Below are 18,784 nucleotides of genomic sequence, written 5' to 3' on the forward strand. Positions count from 1 at the left end.
ACTCACTACCGGAACATACAGCAGCTGATGGAGGCATATTTTCGGTGTTACCAATATTTATATTATCCATGATCTGCTAATTAATAAAAACACAGCGTCAGTGTATGTTTTATACTAAAAGAGTGATTGAATATATATATTTATATAAAGATGAATTACAATCGAAATATTATACAACAGTATAGTGACCACGTGTCTCCTTGTAGTCCATGGGACTATCTGTACGGTAGCTAGCGGGCACACACACATCCCAGGCCGTGCGGTACCCTCACGAACAAGACCACTAGACTATTATACAGTAGCACCGCTAACGACCATAGACTGTAGCGCCTCCAACGCGAACACGCCACTATTACAATCGAAACATTATACAACGGCATCGGGACCACATGTGACCATATAGCATCGGAGTGGCTCGGGACCACGTGTGACCATATAGCATCGGAGTGACTAACGGACCGGAGGTTAACGGTACTAGACTGCCGTGCACGGCACAGGACCCACAGATATATTATACACCATCAGTGGGGGCTGAGCTATGTCATATAGAGCCGGAGGGGCTAACGGTCCGGTGTATAACGGTTCTAGACTGAGCCCCGGACATTCAACCGACGCCATGCGGCACCCTCGCTATCCTGTACACAACCCTATTATAATAGATATATTATACAACATTTTATCAAACATAACATCACTTACCTTTTTTTTTTAAATTTTTTTTTTTTTTGGAGAAAAATTATTCTCAAGGAATGGTCTGCTCCAACGGGTATAGCGACGTGCTTAGCAGGCAGATAACTGTAGACTGTTAATGCTTGAGCTGTCCTTGAGGTACATTTTTAATGAACACACCTCCATCCCTCCCTTCATCCCTCCCCCTTATTCATAAGTAGTATGCACCCAATAACATCGTTCCCTACTCCTCTAGGACACACCTTTTTTTTTTTTTTCCCCACCAAACACGCCCCCATACCTTAGCTTCCCGCCCCCCTACCGCTCGTGCCTGTATGCTGTCAGAGTTACATTAGTGCATGTGACACACCCCCTTAGTCATTTCAACACGTTGCTAAACACTATGTATTATTAAAGACACAGGGAAGGGTTTTATAAATGTTTAAATGGTACAAACAATAGCTCCTGTCTATAGGGAATTATTTTCTTTTGTAGATTTTTAATTTGTCATCATATTTTATATTTTAAATAATATATTTAAATTTTTATTTAATTTTTTTATTTTTTTCCATAAAAATATGCATAATAAGGGGACATATATATGCGTGCGTGAGAGTGCATGTGAGGTTGCGCGCGTGCACGTACGTATACGCGCATACATGTCCCCTATATACTACTACTGAGGAGAATAAAACACATTGCTTTGTTTGATTTCTTTAATACAATGTGCACAGCACAGGATGCAGAGACAATGACCTTACAAATAGACAGCAATTTTCTCTGGCCCTCTCCCAAATTTGCAGACAGACGAATTGTATAGCCGAATGTCGTCTTTCAACCGCTGGCTGTCGAGGTGGTGCCCAGCGAATAATGTGGGCTACGTAGACAACTGGAAGACTTTCTGGGGAAAACCTGATCTGATGAGGAGAGACGGCATTCATCCCACGTTGGACGGAGCGCGTCTCATTTCTGCGAATATGACCAAGTTGATCACGGACTTAATCTATGACAACCCAGGGTTCAGATCAGGAACCGGGAGCAGAGTTGTAGTTTAACACCCTTCTCTGCTCTTCCATTCGAGCAGTTACCCACCCTTGACTTTAGAGTAGAGACTGTGTCTGTCCCACGGCCACTTCAATTAAATAAATCAAAAGTAAGCAGAAGAGGAGTCGTACACAATAACCTTATACAAGTTAACACAATTATTTCAGCAGTGCAACAAAATAGGTCTATTAAATGTGGTCTCCTAAATATTCGATCTCTGTCATCTAAAGCTGTGTTACTGAATGATTTAATATCAGATAATCACATTGATTTATGTTGCCTAACTGAAACCTGGCTGAGCCATGAAGAATATGTCTGCCTGAATGAATCGACTCCTCCAAGTCATATTAATACTCACATTCCTCGAGGCACCGGTCGAGGAGGTGGAGTAGCAGCCATCTTTGAATCGAGCCTATTAATTAATCCTCAACCAAAATTACACTACACCTCATTTGAAAGCCTTGTTCTTAGTCTTTCACATCCAACCTGGAAAACACTACAGCCAATTCAATTTGTGATTCTGTACCGCCCACCAGGTCCATATTCAGAGTTTATATCTGAATTCTCAGAATTTATATCAAGTTTGGTTCTTAAAACCGATAAAGTTATTATTGTTGGAGATTTTAATATCCATGTGGATGTTGATAATGATTGCCTTAGTGCTGCATTCATCTCCTTGTTGGACTCGATTGGCTTCTGTCAGAGAGTACAGAAACCCACTCACAGCTTTGGCCACACGCTGATCTTGTTCTTACTTATGGCGTTGACATTGAGCATTTGAACGTCTTCCCACAGAATCCTCTTCTGTCAGACCACAACCTCATAACTTTTGAATTTATACTACGGAGTGTACTCCGTTAGTCAAAAGTTTCTACACTAGATGTCTAACTGATAGTGCTGTAGCTAAATTTAAAAGCGATTCCTTCTGTATTTGATTCGATACCACGTCTCAATATAACAGAGGACTCCTGGTCTAACTTTAGTCCGTCCCAGATTGATCATCTTGTTGACAGTGCCATAGGCTCTCTGAGAATGACACTGGACTCGATAGCCCTCTGAAGAAGAAGACAGTGAGGAAGAGGAGGTTTGCTCCTGGTATAACCCTCAGACCCGCAAACTGAAGCAAGTGTCACGAAAGCTTGAACGCATATGGCGTTCAACTAATCTCGAAGAATCCCGCTTAGTTTGGCGAGATAGTCTTAAAACATATAAGAAGGCCCTCCGTAATGCCAGAGCAGCCTATTACTCATCAATAATAGAAAAATAAAACAACCCCAGGTTTCTCTTCAGCACTGTAGCCAGGCTGACAGAGAGTCACAGCTCTGTGGGCCGAGCATTCCTATAAACCTTAGTGGTAATGACTTTATGAACTTCTTTAATGAAAAGATTTTAACTATTAGGCACAAGATTAATAATCTCTTGCCCATAACCAGTGCCAATCTGTCCTCAAGTGGAATGGCCTTGGAAACCGCTGTATGCCCTGGTGTATATTTGGAGGGTTTCTCTCCTATCAACCGTGACCAATTATTTTCAACGGTTTCTACTTGAACACGTCTACCTGTCTCTTGGACCCCATCCCGACGAGGCTGCTTAAAGACGTTTTGCCTTTAATTGGCGGCTCTCTATTAGATATTATCAATGTGTCTCTGCTAACAGGCCACGTACCACACTCCTTCAAGGTGGCTGTTATTAAACCTCTCCTGAAGAAGCCCACTCTGGATCCAGAGGTATTGGCTAACTACAGACCGATCTCTAACCTCCCTTCCTCTCCAAGATCCTTGAGAAAGTGGTCGCAAATCAGTTGTGCGACTTTCTACATCATAATAGTTTATTTGAGAAATTTCAATCAGGATTTAGAAAACACCACAGCACCGAGACGGCACTGGTGAAAATTACAAATGACCTCTTAATGGCAGCAGATAAAGGACTCCTCTCTGTCCTGGTCTTGTTAGACCTTAGTGCTGCATTCGACACCATTGACCATGACATCCTGTTACAGAGACTGGAGCAGTCGATTGGCATTTCAGGCACGGCACTAATTTGGTTTAAATCCTATTTATCAGATCGATCTCAGTTTGTATTTGTAAACGATGACGCCTCGATAACCACCAACGTTAATCACGGAGTTCCACAAGGTTCTGTGCTTGGACCAATTTTATTTACCTTATACATGCTTCCTTTGGGCAATATTATCAGGAAACACTCCATAAATTTTCATTGTTATGCAGATGACACTCAACTATATTTATCGATAAAACCAGAGGAGAGCAACCAACTCTGTAAAATTCAAGCATGTCTTAAAGACATAAAAACATGGATGACCTGCAACTTCTTGATGTTAAACTCAGACAAAACCGAAGTAATTTTAATCCGCCCTGAGCACCTCAGAGATCAATTATCTGGTGATGTGGATTCTGTAGACGGCATTGCCCTGGCATCCAACACCACTGTAAAGAATCTTGGCGTTATCTTTGATCGGGACTTGTCCTTTAACTCCCACGTAAAGCAAATCTCAAGGACTGCATTCTTTCATCTACGTAATATTTCAAAATCAGGCACATCTTGTCTCAAAAGATGCAGAAAAATTGGTTCACGCGTTCGTTACTTGAGACTGGATTACTGCAACTCCTTATTAGCAGGCTGCTCTAATAAATCTCTTAGGTCCCTCCAGTTGATCCAGAATGCTGCAGCTCGTGTTCTCACTAAAACTAAGAAAAGAGATCACATCACTCCTGCACTAGCTGCTCTGCACTGGCTCCCAGTAAAATCAAGAATCACTTTTAAAATTCTTCTCTTAACCTACAAAGCCTTGATTGGTGATGCTCCATCATATCTTAAGGAGCTTGTCGTACCATATTGCCCCACTAGAGAGCTACGCTCACTAAATGCGGACTACTTGTAGTTCCTAGAGTCTTAAAAAGTAGAATGGGAGCCAGAGCCTTTAGTTATCAAGCTCCTCTTTTATGGAACCAGCTTCCAATTTCAGTCCGGGAGGCAGACACAGTCACCTCGTTAAGAGTAGACTTAAGACCTTCCTCTTTGACAGAGCTTATAGTTAGGGCTGAATCAGGTTTGCCCTGGTCCAGCCCCTTGATATGCTGCTATAGGCTTATAGCTGCCGGTGGACGTTTTAGGATGCACTGAGTACCTATCTCCTCTTTTTCTCTCCTTAAGGATGAATTTTCATCTCTCAATCACACGTTACTAACTCTGCTTTCTCCCGGAAGTCCTTTTGACTTTCCGTCTCATGGGGTCATCGGACCCTATGAGACGGCATAGATCCTATCTGCCTGATGGATCGTCTGGGTCGTGGAATTCCTGCTCATGACTACGCCACTGTCCTGTTGAGACTCCGCCCACTCCTCCTCCCCACCGCCATCTGCCTGATGGATCGTGGAGGTCTCCATCGTGGAATATGCCTACTATGAACTATTCATACACTCTGTCATATTCATTGAATGTATTTTAACTCTAAATCTGTCCTTCTGTACACATTACATCTATTGCATCTGTCCATCCTAGGAGAGGGATCCTCCTCTGTTGCTCTCCTCCAGGTTTCTTCCCTTTTTTTCCCCCTGAAGGGTTATTTGGGAGTTTTTCCTGGTCCGATGTGAGGTTTTGGGGCAGGGATGTCTATGTGTACAGATTGTAAAGCACTCCGAGACAAATTTGTAATTTGTGAAATTGGGCTATACAAATAAACTGAATTGAAACTGAATTGAATGACCTTACAAATAGACAGCAGATTCCAGTAGGAGAATGCTGCATGAGAAACACAATCAATGGCAGCAGTATACCGACAGTCTACATCTGATGAGTCAGACTAGTGCATGCTGGAGCTTCGATTCTCTGCCATAACCTGATTGGCCAGGTTCGGGCCGGGTCAGGATGCAATTTCTCAAAATTCTTTCACTTTTGAATTGGATCAGGGCCCTAACTATGGAAGCCCGTTTCCGCCACTGTGATAAAAAAATTAAGATCCTGTAAGTCATAATTATGAGATAGTATCTCATAATTATGACTTCACTATCTCATAATTTCGACTTACTATCTCATAATTATGAGATAGTGAAGTCATAATTATGAGATACTATCTCATAATTATGACTTACAGGATCTTAATTTTTTTATCGCAGAAGAAAAGCTTCACCACAGAGATGGTCCAACAAAATTCCAGCAGCACTTCTGGGGTTAACTTCAAGCTAAATCTAAGATGTCACAGTCTTCAAAAAAATGATAATAGGAATATGTAAAGAGCAATAAAAGATATATAATGACGTGTTAAAGAGAAGGGGATATATTTGGACGAACAGGGGATGGATGACACATAGGAACACATGAAAATGAGATTAAGCGGAAGCTGTGGACAAAAACAATGCATTCAGTAAAGATAGCAATAGCATGTTGTGTCTTCTCATGTTTCTGATGGAGCCTCTTATAAAACGAACACTTCAAGATGAAATAAATGTGTGTACATGCAGTTAACCTATACAATTTGAAAGAAAGCTTTCCACCGTATCCAAAAATCTAAATAAGCCGTGAGCCTGTAAAGTTGATGAAAGGGTTGGTTGGACGGCCCTCTAGTGGCTCACTGACGACCTGCGGCTCACGGAGGAGAAACGACAGGCGGCAGCAGAGGGCCCACCGGGGTCCAGTCTACCGTAGAGACAGAAGAAGAACACGTCGTTTGTTTTGGCTGCTGCAGCCAGAATGAAGATCACCCCGATAGATCAGGGAGAGCCGTCAGTAGGAGCCGGTATTGTTTCAACAACGAGGTGAGTGCAAGTATTGTGAGAGAGGAAACCTGTTTACTTATTAGTATAGCATTACATCTTGTGCTATAATCATAGACGACAGATAAGAGGCTCCGATCAAGCGTCTGGTTGTTTCCTGCTGCGTCCACTGTCCATTACTCGACGTTGGACTCCTCTGTTTTAAATCCGCAAAGCCGTCTGAAATGTCACCGAGTACGGTTGCTGATAGGCGGATGTAATGCTATAATAATGCTATCATAACTGGTTAATGCATTGTTAACGCTGCACGTCGGTTACGCCAAGTCACGGTGTGGTTGTGCGGAATCAGAATCGGAACCTTTTATTGGCAAGTTTGTTTTCACATAGGCTACAAGGAATATGTCATGGTGGGGTCTGCGCAACAATGAACAATAACATTAAACACTCAACACAGTGCAAACATAGAAACATTAAATTCAGTATAATATAAATGATAAAATAAAATGCACAGGCAAACGGATGACATACTTTAAACAATGTAATGTAAGTTTAAAGTGACACGTGTATTTAAAGTGAAGAATTAACGGATGAGCAGTGGGAGTGATCAGTAGGAAATGCTTTGTCCTGATGGACCGCAGCCTCCTGCCAGATAGAAGGGACACGAACAGCGTGTGTCCAGGGTGAGAGGGGTCGGCTACAATCTTCAAATGTCTCATTTAAATAATACCTTATTTATAGAAACATTTAGGTGCTTACAGTTGCTTTATTTTGAAAGTTAAAACCGGATGTACGAAAAGTAAAGCCTTTGCCCGGACATGTTCAACTGAAGTGGTTAATAGTTATATAGATACGCTTTATTTTTAACAACCAGACAATATATTTTTAGATTAAACCTGAGATTAAGAGCTAGCAATCGAGTGTTTTTTGACTACACAGAAAAATGGGATTTTCTAAAAAACGTAGCATCGTTGTCAAATCTGAGAGCAATCAGCTCTCAGCGGTCGACAGCCAGGCGTTTCCCATCATGCATTTGGGTCATGCAAATCGGTGGAGAGCGACTGTTGCGCCTGGCTCCAAAATCTGCATCAACCTCACGAGAGCGAGGCAATCTTTATGTGTTGGAAGTCGGGTTCAAGTCGGACACACACCTAACTGCCTTCATTGTGCACCGATCGATTCTTGTGAATGTGTAGCTTAATGTTGTATAAGATATGGAAGAGGTGGACTCAGATGATTTCCCCGTAGCCTATTTATATCCTCCTGCAGAGACAGTAAAACACACATTGTCCTATGGTCGCTCACTCTCTCTGCACATCTTCTTCCCTCAGCAATGCAGAGTGCCATGGTCTTGAGACTTAACTATTTCAAGTCAAGTACTGCTTAATTGTCTTTTTTACAATGACATTCATATATTTTCTCGTTTATTTACATGCCAGAAATGATATATATATATAGTTCTGAAAGCATTTAAATTTGTCTTAAAAAATACATCTTTTAAGAAGGTCAATTATAGTAGACACCAGGACAACATGTTTGTATTTAATGACTTAACATTGTTGTAGGAGACAACTCGAGCAGAAAGGATCCTGTACCAGTGTACCTGATACAGAAGCAAGATGTACAAGAGGTGTACCAAATGCAAGGTGTTCCTCTGCATTACAAACAACTAAAAATCTCACAGGAGTATTAGGGCGGACCCCATAGCACGACTCAGGAGACAGAAGAGCAAATAATGATCTTTACTAGTGTTGTTACGAGATGTGCCGACGCTTCGAAGCGTGTGTCGAGTAATGGAGGGGGCGTTTCCTCGAAGCGGGTATCGAGGCTTGCTTCATTTAGGGGAGGAGCCAAAAATGATGACGTCCGAAGCCTCGCTGCCCGGCTGTACCACGTGACTGCTTCGGGAAGTGGTTCAGATATTGCCGGGAGGTTTGACAGCAATATAAAACCCTCAGGCTCCATTCAAAATGTGGGATGTTGGTTGAGAGTTTGGAGAGTTTAGAGAGAGAGATAGTTTGGAGAGTTAGGAGAGTGAGGTGGGAAGGATAGGTGATAAGATGGAACTGTTGAGAAACTGTTATTTCTGAATAAAAATGAATAAAATGTCCCTTGTCCTGTACATCAGACTATTGACTATAGTGACTATTGTTTTTGCTCCGTCCCGATGCGCGCAGACCGGCGTCGGAGCTCTGCAGCGACCAATCCATCGGCGTATTGAGCGCCCCTGCATTCAAGCATTTAAATAGCCGAGAATTTTTTTCAGCGTGAGAAATACGATGTGTGGCGGGAGTGCGTGAGTTAAAACCGAAATGCGTGAGTCTCACGCTCAATGCGTGAGACTTGAGAGCCCTGCTACCATTTTGGGAACATACACACAGAATACATTCAAAAAATATTTTATTATGCACATATGTGATAATTTATGTACAGAAATGATTTGGTCATACATTTTTGTAATTCATAGTCATTCCCAACAGCCATAACAGACACACACATATTCAATGCATCACATTATGTGGTTCAGATACAGCTGCCTGTGATTATACACTTGGCCAGTAGGTGGTTTCGTGAGCACATGAAGCTTTGAGAAATGAACCCTTTCTCGAACCAATTGACTGAAGTGGTTCGATGCCTCATGAGGCTTCATCTCACCATCACTAATCTTTACTCAGAGAATAATCGGGAACAGAACACTAAGAAATATATTAACACAATATCTAATGCACGACAATCTGGCAGAGGACAAGCGCAAGTGAGGGGACGTAAGTAGACAGAGACTAATGAGGAAATGGGCAACAGGTGAGACGGGCATCAGGACCAGGTGAAGGGAATGAGGGATTGACTAGGGAGTGATCAGAGGCAGGTGAGAGAACAGGTGAGGGGAGTTGGACTGACGAGATGGGAAGCAGGATCTGGAATGACATGATAGTGAGTGAAACAGGCAGACAGGATGAAAACAACTATTCAATTCAATTCATCCCATCCATCCATTCTCATCCGCTTATTCCGGGGTCGGGTCACGGGGGCAGCAGACCCAGCAGGTTGACCCAGACTTCCCTCTCGCCCGCGACACTTTCCAGCTCATTCTGGGGGATCCCGAGGCGTTCCCAGGCCAGCCGGGAGATGTAATCTCTCCAGCGTGTCCTGGGTCTTCCCCGGGGTCTCCTCCCAGTAGGACGTGCCTGGAAAACCTTTAACGGGAGGCGTCCAGGAGGCATCCGAATCAGATGCCCGAACCACCTCAGCTGACTCCTTTCGATGCGAAGGAGCAGCGGCTCGACTCCAAGTTCCCTCCTGATGTCCGAGCTCCTTACCCTATCTCTAAGGCTGAGCCCGGCCACCCTACGGAGGAAACTCATTTCGGCCGCTTGTATTCGCGACCTCGTTCTTTCGGTCACTACCCAAAGTTCGTGACCATAGGTGAGGATTGGAACGTAGACCGACCAGTAAATTGAGAGCTGAGCCGAAAGGCGAAGCTCTCTCTTCACCAAGACAGACCGGTACAGCGCCTGTTTTACTGCTGCAGCTGCACCGATCCGCCTGTCGATCTCCCGCTCCATCTTACCCTCACTCGTGAACAAGACCCCGAGATACTTGAACTCCTTCGCTTGGGGTAGGCACTCAGTTTATTTGTATAGCCCATTTTCACAAAATACAAATTTGTCTCAGAGTGCTTTACAATCTGTACATATAGACATCCCTGTCCCAAAACCTCACATCGGATCAGGAAAAACTCCCAAATAACCCTTCAAGGGGAAGAAACCTTCAGGAGAGCAACAGAGGAGGATCCCTCTCCAGGATGGACAGATGCAATAGATGTAATGTGTACAGAAGGACAGATTTAGAGTTAAACACATTCAATGAATATGACAGAGTGGATGAATAGTTCGTAGTAGGCATATTCCACGATGGAGACATCCACGGTCCATCAGGCAGATGGAGGTAGAGAGGAGGAGTGGGCGGAGTCTCTACAGTGGGCGGAGTCTCAACAGGGCAATGACATAGTTGGTAGTAGGCATATTCCACGATCCAGACCTCGATGATCCATCAGGCAGATAGGATCTATGACTAATAAAAGGAAGGTGTGGAACTAAACTGTTTCAAAAAATGCTTCCAGGAATATGACCACTAAAAGAAGAAAAAGAAGATTAGTTTGGTTTGAACAAATAATTAAATATAATTTAAAATAAATTAGTGCTGTGAAAAATAACGCGTTAATTCAATTACAGGTTTAACTATTTTTTTTATTTTTTAAACGCATTTAACGCATGCGCAGAATGAGCTTCCAATCCGTCTGTTGTTGGTCGTCGGGACGAAAAAAAAGTCACTTGCAAAATGAGCTTCCAATACACCACTTCAATCTGAACTCTGTCCGCTCTCATGCAGACGGTCGTGCTGTTCATCGGTAATGATCCTTCCGCAGGTTCACCTACGGAAACCTTGTTACGACTTCTACTTCCTGTAGATCAGGGTCTCAACACGTCGATCGCGACCTGCCAGTCGATCGCGGCGTAGTGTCGGTAGATCGCATGACATTAAAAAGATTGGCCCGCCCCCTGACATGTTCTCTATAGCACGTCTTTGTTCTTTTATTAAACTAAACGTCTGTTGTTGATCGTATCTCCACAGCAGCATGTCATTTCTGTCTCTTCGCGTTGCGTTAACACTTATCGATCTCCGTCTCGCGCCACAGAGCTCCGTGCGCGCGCATCGGGACCGAGCAAAAAAAGTCACTTGTCAATCTGTCCACCTGTCCGTGTCCGGGCCGGTGAGGTTTCAGCTTTGCAGCGGTGTCCCCGCCGTCCCTTTCATCACGGCCCAGTTCATGAAGAAAACCCACACAGTCAGTTTGCCTCAGCAGCTGCTAAAGGAAGACCAGAGGCCTTTAGATTGTATCATGGTGGAGTTAATGGTTGACAAACAAGAGAAAAATGTTCTGTTTAACCCTCCTGTTACCTTTACATTTACTAACATATTTTACGCTCGGGGTCAATTTGACCCGAGCAATTAAAACCTCCAGAAAATTATTAGAATTAATATTGCTTCCCAAGTTTAAGTGTGAGGTACTTTATGTTTGTTTGTTGACTACCTAAATAGCCCTTTAAATAAATAAAAAAGTTGATATTTCTTATATGTTTGACACAGTGAAAAACAGCCTGGGGTCAAATTGACCCCAAAGAACACCGACATTAAACATTGAATGGGGTCAAATTGACCCGAAAGGTAACAGGAGGGTTAAACATTCTGTTTAGGATGAAGATGTATTAATGTTCCATATGGAAGAAAACTGCTAAATAACTGCTGAGTTGCAGCACCATTGTATAGAATAATGTATAAATGTATATATCCGTCTTTTGTCATAAATCTCTATATTCTCACAAAATATACCGAGAATATCGGTAATATGTGATTAATCATGATTAATCCACAAAAACCTGTGATTAACCCGATTAAAATTTGTAATCGTTTCACAGCCCTAAAATAAATATATCTGTTCTAAGTTTAGTTCTGGACATAAGATGTCAGTGCGTTCAGTTTTAATAGAAAATGTACCACCATCCATGCAACCAACAAGCAAATGAATCCAGATGGATGAATGATTTGGTTTTATAATCAAGTTAAAGTATTGGTTTAATATCACTCTACTCTAATTAGTTAGTTTGTTATCTGTTATGTTTCATGTCTTTTGACACAAATGTTTCTGTGGTCCACAGTGGACATGCTGTAAAATAAACTATTTTTAAATAAAAATAATTTAAGAAATGTGTAAATTGTAAGATGTTTATTTATCTCTAAATAGGTAGGAAATTCCCCCCCCCCCAATAAGAAGTTGGAAAACACTACTTTCTCTCAGTTCCCAGGAGGTTACCTAAATTCTAACAATTATTTTCAAAACCATGAATTGGAATATACAAAGGTAAAGCCCATGTGGACAAAATAAGCAACTACGGGAGCTAGAGTGGTAAACATTCTAACATTTAACAAGAACGGGCACTCGGTAGAGCGCATACCTTCGCATATCACAAGATTGGGCATTGAATTATGAACATTTTGGCATTAGTTGCATGCCCATTGGATAAAAATTGACGTGCTATGGTAAAAAAATGATTTTGACCTATCCATGACCTTGACCCGATTGATCCCAAAATCTAATCAAATGGTCCCCGGATAATAACCAATCATCCCACCAAATGTCATGCGATTCAAGAATATGTTGACCTTTTCATGACCTTGACCTTTGACCCGATCGATCCTAAAATCTAATCAAATGGTCCCCAGATAATAACCAATCATCCCACCAAATTTCATGCGATTCGGTTTAAAACTTTTTTTGTTATGCGAATAACACGCATACAAATAAATAAATACACGGCGATCAAAACATAACCTTCCGCATTTTCAATGCAAAGGTAACAAAGGAAATTGCATACCTGCAGAAGACAATAAAACAGACACACATTGATCATGGGTCTCTCCTTCCCTCTGCACAACCAAACGCGGTCCACAAAACATATTTTCATGGTCTACAACAGCTGGACACCGAGATCGTATTAACGATCATTACCAAGTATAACATAACATGTCACATTTTTGGATAATATGACAAAATAGTGCAACGACATTTGCCACACAACTTACTCAGCAATGCAGAATATCATTTTGAGGGGGAAACAGGACTACGGAAGCTGAGGAGGCGCAGAAGAGGTGAGATGTCATTTCTGCAGTCAACAGATTATAAAGAAATAACCCGAAATAAAAATAACTAATTTAGATCAAATTCAGACTCAACAGGATCGTTAAATGATGAACAAATATACAATATTACGATTTGAAAATAAGAAATGATAAACCGTATTTTTTTACTCTGTTATACCCCCACTGAATTTGATCAAACATGAGGTACAAAGTGCACGCCAAATTTAACATTACAAGTCGACAAATTACAAAGGGCCAGTAATCAGAAAACCATTATCAAATGCATTCCATAAGGATGAAGTGGTATGAGAGCAGCGCGTGTCCCTCAACTGGCAACAGGGTGCATTGTGCACCGCACAAGAAGACTCAAACACAAAGTGCAGTGCAGTACAGGCCCATGACGGATAAGAAAAACAGAACAGTGGGACATTATACTAATGCAATAACTTCCAAGCCCATAAAGGCATACGCTACTGGCTTACAGTTTTAAAAAGTAAAAATCTGAAACATGAAGTTACAAACAGCCTCAACATCAAGCTACAGCTGGACATCGTCCTGCCTGGACATGGTGCGTGCACCTGACCTGTGCATTAGAACAACCACCGTGTGTGGGTGAGAACTGAACAACAGTATGCAAAGAGTCAGATGTGTTGATCTGTCTGTGTGTGTCATGATGTCAAGGGCAAAGACTGGCCATCCCCAATAGTCAAAGGGCAAGAATCACAAGTCACAGACTGATCAGTTATATGTTCTTCGAGTGAGATAGAGGTGTTCTGGAGGTTAGAAGTAACACTCTTCAAGTTAGTAGTGTTCAACTCGACTCGGTAGAGACAACTGAGTAATCCATTCTCTGGTTCTTTTCTCCAAATCCATCAGTCAAGGGGCCCTGTCTATCTCTCAGTCACCGGTGGTTCTGTCACTCTCACTGGCCATACTATGAGGCTCACTCCCTCTCCCAGACCAGGTCTCTTCCTTTCACAGGGAAGAAACTAGCCAGCATCAGCACGTTCCTGTGGATCTCTTTTTCCTATAGACCAGGGGTCAGGAACCTTTTTGACTGGGAGAGCCATAAAAGCCAAATATTTCTAAATATATTTCACTGAGAGCCATATAGTATTTTTAACGGATAATAAATTAAATATGTCTTGCTTTTAATGCGACTTCTGATGGTGCATGATGCTACGGGGGGAGGGGGGGGGGGTGCAGGTGACTTTCTTTGCTCCGCGCCGATGCGCGCACACGCCGGCATCGGCGCATTGCGGCGCGCGAGACGGCGAGCCGAGAAGTGTTACCGCGACACGTAGATACAGAAATTCAATTAAATTCAATTCAGTTTATTTGTATAGCCCAATTTCACAAATTACAAATTTGTCTCGGAGTGCTTTACAATCTGTACACATAGACATCCCTGCCCCAAAACCTTGCATCGGACCAGGAAAAACTCCCAAATAACCCTTCAGGGGGAAAAAAGGGAAGAAACCTTCAGGAGAGCAACAGAGGAGGATCCCTCTCCAAGATGGACAGGTGCAATAGATGTAATGTGTACAGAAGGACAGATTTAGAGTTAAAATACATTCAATGAATATGACAGTGTAAAAAATGACATGCTGCTGTGTAGAGACGATCAATAACAGATGTTTAGTTTAATAAAAGAACAAAGACGTCTTTAAGAAAAGGACCTGACATTACTGCTGCTGTCATCTGGCGCGATAGAGAAAATTACAGGGGGACGGGCGGATTTTTTTTTTCCAACTCAAAATTGTCTGCGAGCCATATGCCGTCACCGGAAGAGCCATATTTGGCTCGCGAGCCATAGGTTCCCGACCCCTGCTATAGACCATATGCACTCTGTGAGCGATCTTGATATTGGATCCTTTTACTCTCTTATTGTACAGCGGAATATGTCGATTCTGCTCTTTTGTCGCATGGACCTGAGCATTAACCATTGCTTCTTTCAGATCGTTGGTGAGACTCGGCACGCACTTCTCATAGCTCATCACAGCAGAGTCATGAAGGACCATACGAAAGAGGACACAAAGTAATTTCTTGTTTTCTGAGATGTTTTTAGTCATGTCAATTTATTCCTTGACTGGATATTTGCTGGTGCTGTCACCTCTGAATGTCTGAAGTCCTTTATCAGAGTTCCCATGGACTGTCACATGTGAAGGACGGTCATGTTGGTCAACATTACAGTGTGTGGTCGGAGTGGGAGTAGTCTGGTAGTCACTGTTCATGTTTACAACACCAGCTGACATTAACTTTGATATGATGGACTCACCAATTTGACCACCTAATTGCCCTACCATGTCTGTGAGATGGTGAATGGCATCAACACCACCGAGTAGACGTGTGGACCCCTTATTAACCCATCAACAGGAGTACAATCTGTGTTCTGACAAATCCCTGTTTACTTTTTAGGCAAAATTTACCAGACTATAAACAGCAAAGTGGAAGAGTAAAGAGTATTTCTGTATGTGTGTTCTAGATCTGTCACCATGACAACCAAGCATGGACTGATCACTGATACCTTCAAGGTGGTGAAGAGGGCAAGGAATGGGGTGAATCAAAGGAAGAGGCCTCCCACTCCGCTGCAGAAAGGTGAACGTCAGCACGGTGTTTGTAGGGAGCTTTGTTCTGTGTTGTAGATAAGTTCCTTTGAGTGAAAGCCAGATCTCACTCACCAACTGCGGATCTTAAAAAAGGCAACACAAATATATTTCTTGCATTTCAGTAGAATATTACCAGTGTTGTGATACTGTATCATGGACTTGAATTATCTTTGGATCTTTTCATTGGAGCAGAGCCTGAAAGTGAAGTGGCCCCCGAGGAGGAGCTGCAGAGACTCAGGCAGTTTGATCTGAACTGGAGATTTGGGCCGTGCACAGGTCGGTGGCATCCCTACACATGTACGCTCTGTAGAAAACCTGGTATTTGGAAGGAGATAAAGTGAGATAAAGTATAAAATATGCACTGTTGAATTCAATGCAGTCAATTGTGTATAGCCCAAAATTACAAATTTGCCTGAAAGGGCTTTACAATCTGTACACATAGACATCCCTGTCCCAGGACCTCACATCGGATCAGGAAAAACTCTAAAAAAACAAACAGGCAAAAAAGGGAAGAAACCTTCAGGAGAGCGACAGAGGAGGATCCTTCTCCCCGGATGAACAGAAGTAATAGTTGTCATGTGTACAGAGTAACAGCGTTACAGAGTTACAACACATTCAATGAATATGACAGAAATGTATAAATAATTATTAGTATGCATGGACCACGATCCAGACCTCTACAATCCATGAAACAGAAGAAGAGAGGAGGGTGGGGAGGGTATCAGCAGGGCCATGGCAAGAGGCCGACCCACCAGGCAGGAGGCATCGCAGAAGAGGACTGACCAATGAGGCCACACCCTTGACGCAGGAGGCACAAAGAAGGAGGCAAGGCCATTGGGAAGGTGAAAGGAGGCCAGGTCCAGGCCAGGGGCTGGATGCAGGAAGCAGGGGGCAAGGACCCAAGACCAGCTTCAGACACAGCCAGGTCCAAGACTCCGGGGAGGAAATGGTAAACTATTATGATGTAAAAAAATCACAAAACTGATTTGCAACCACTTTCTCAAGGAAGAGAGGAAGAGGAGGTTAGAGATCGTTCTGTAGTTAGCGAACACCTCTGGATCAAGAGAGGGCTTCTTCAGGAGACGTTTGCAATGTAGAATACCTGGCTTTGCAAAAAGAAACGTGGTTTGAATAATTAATTTTATATATATATATATAAATAATTTGAACATATAGATAGTGCAGTTGATTCACCAAATGTTCAAATGGAAAGGAGGAGAAACAGCTTTACTCACAACATGTGCTGCATGAATATACTCTCTCTCTCTCTCGCTCTCTCTCTCCAGGTATTAGCAGGCAGCAGAGATGGGAGAGAGCAAAGCTCCATGGTCTGAGCCCACCTGAGGAGGTCCGAGACCTGCTGCTGCAAACACAGACTGATCCCAAGTCCAACCTGAGGTAACACACACATCCATGCCCTTTGGTGGTATGCCTGGAGTATTTGAATATACCCTGCGATGCAGACTTTATGAACTCCTATACTCACTACGTCATTCAACTATTAAGTCATGTAGAGAGAAGAATCGAGAAGTATCTCTTACCACAGATCAGAAGATGTAGCTGACATTGACTTGATGTATCAAATTGTGTGAGGTTAAGTGTTAAATGGGGCAGATACACGAATGTATTGCCCAACCCCTTTTATATCATTGATCAAACTGACTAAGTGACATGTTTCATGTGTATTTCATATCATATTTAATGCATAACAAAAGCAGTTGTACAGAACAACTGATACACTGTACAATTAACCTAAATAGTTAACACAGTAATTAGTTCCTGTGAATGATGCAGCAAAGATGACAACTTGCAACTTTTAATATAAATATATGCTGACTCGGCAAATGCTTTGTTCCTACCCGTATTGACTAGCATCCTGTGATCCTCCGTCACTGCTCTTTGCTAACGGCTAAGTTGGCGAGCACAGATAGACCTGCCCTTTAATTCAGATGTATTATCTTCTTGTCGTGTAATAAATCACAATGTATTATAACCATGTATAATAATTAGAAATATGTATTATCAATGTGACTGCATATCGATGATGTCTTTCATAAGTAAGTGGAAAATGTATCATGCGATGAAATGCATCCCACTCTGACTACGTTTGCTGGATGAAATAAAAGTCCCCTTCCATCTCGGCCACGGCGGGGAAACTTCTTTTCAAATAATACCACCATGTGTCCATAAATCAAGACAGAGTATGAAACACTGTCAATACAGAATGTCTAGCTTGGATTCTTATTCTTCTTTAATTATTCTATGAACGTAAATAAGTATAATAAGTCATAATCATGATTCAGTAGGGTTAACTCTTTGAGACACAGATTCCGATAAATAATGTTGAAAAATGATTGTGTTCTTTCTCTTACAGCCTATGGAGTGAATATCCTTTGTGAGGAAGATGTTGTAAGGAAGAAAAAAAGCCAAGTTAATCATGTTTCACGACAAATCCCAAACATGTTTCTTAGAGGGATTTATTTTGTATCCTCAAGAGGTGAAACCTTAAGACAAGGAGAAGAGGAGGGGTCAGATCAACGACAGATAATCCAGTCTGGGATGTTCTCTTCTTGCAGTTGTACAAGGTTGTCCTCTCTATGCAACGGTTGTAATTTAATTTTGTTATAAAAAAATAAAAATAAAGATTTTTACAAAGAAATACTGTCTCCATCTATCTTGTGACGTATTAGTGAGGGGTTTCCTCACTATCATACATGTCTCTTTCACCCTTTACTTTCAAAAAAGTTCAGATTGTCACAGTTCAGATACTGTGCTTCCCTCTGTTATCTCCCATGTGGACTCCACACTGACATACATTTGTCTTTTTATAACTGACCTAACTGAACTCAGCCTCTCTCAACTCCAGCGCACACAGGAGGGAGAGAATGAGTGAGTCAATGAATGTGTTCTACAATACTACCAAGAGAGGGACAGTTCAGCATTCATGAACAGCCTGTAATTATATGTTAGTGGTTAAAGTGATGGTAAGACAGAGGGGGATATGGCTATTGGAACATATTCCAAATGATAATG

At 42.2% G+C, this 18,784-nt stretch overlaps 1 protein-coding gene across 3 annotated transcripts; it reads left to right on the top strand.

The window, feature by feature from the left end:
• The first annotated feature begins 6,379 nt into the window (after positions 1-6,379).
• On the top strand, positions 6,380-18,410 carry pold4 (DNA polymerase delta 4, accessory subunit). 3 transcript variants are annotated; one of them, XM_056408256.1, is made up of 6 exons: positions 6,405-6,488; positions 15,101-15,180; positions 15,628-15,740; positions 15,944-16,027; positions 17,038-17,149; positions 18,126-18,410. In XM_056408256.1, exons 2-6 carry the CDS (start codon positions 15,152-15,154, stop codon positions 18,148-18,150), a joined length of 363 nt encoding a protein of 120 aa, XP_056264231.1. In that variant the 5' UTR covers positions 6,405-6,488; positions 15,101-15,151; the 3' UTR covers positions 18,151-18,410. The 3 variants fall into 3 exon arrangements, 2 of the variants coding, with proteins under 2 accessions (XP_056264230.1, XP_056264231.1); XR_008830801.1 differs by lacking the exons at positions 15,101-15,180; positions 18,126-18,410 and adding an exon at positions 16,560-16,700 and having other exon boundaries at positions 6,380-6,488; positions 17,038-17,124; XM_056408255.1 differs by lacking the exon at positions 15,101-15,180 and having other exon boundaries at positions 6,381-6,488.
• The last annotated feature ends 374 nt before the right edge of the window (positions 18,411-18,784 follow it).

The sequence above is a fragment of the Pseudoliparis swirei genome, chromosome 24 (genome assembly GCF_029220125.1).
Source record: "Pseudoliparis swirei isolate HS2019 ecotype Mariana Trench chromosome 24, NWPU_hadal_v1, whole genome shotgun sequence".
NCBI classification, from domain to species: domain Eukaryota; kingdom Metazoa; phylum Chordata; class Actinopteri; order Perciformes; family Liparidae; genus Pseudoliparis; species Pseudoliparis swirei.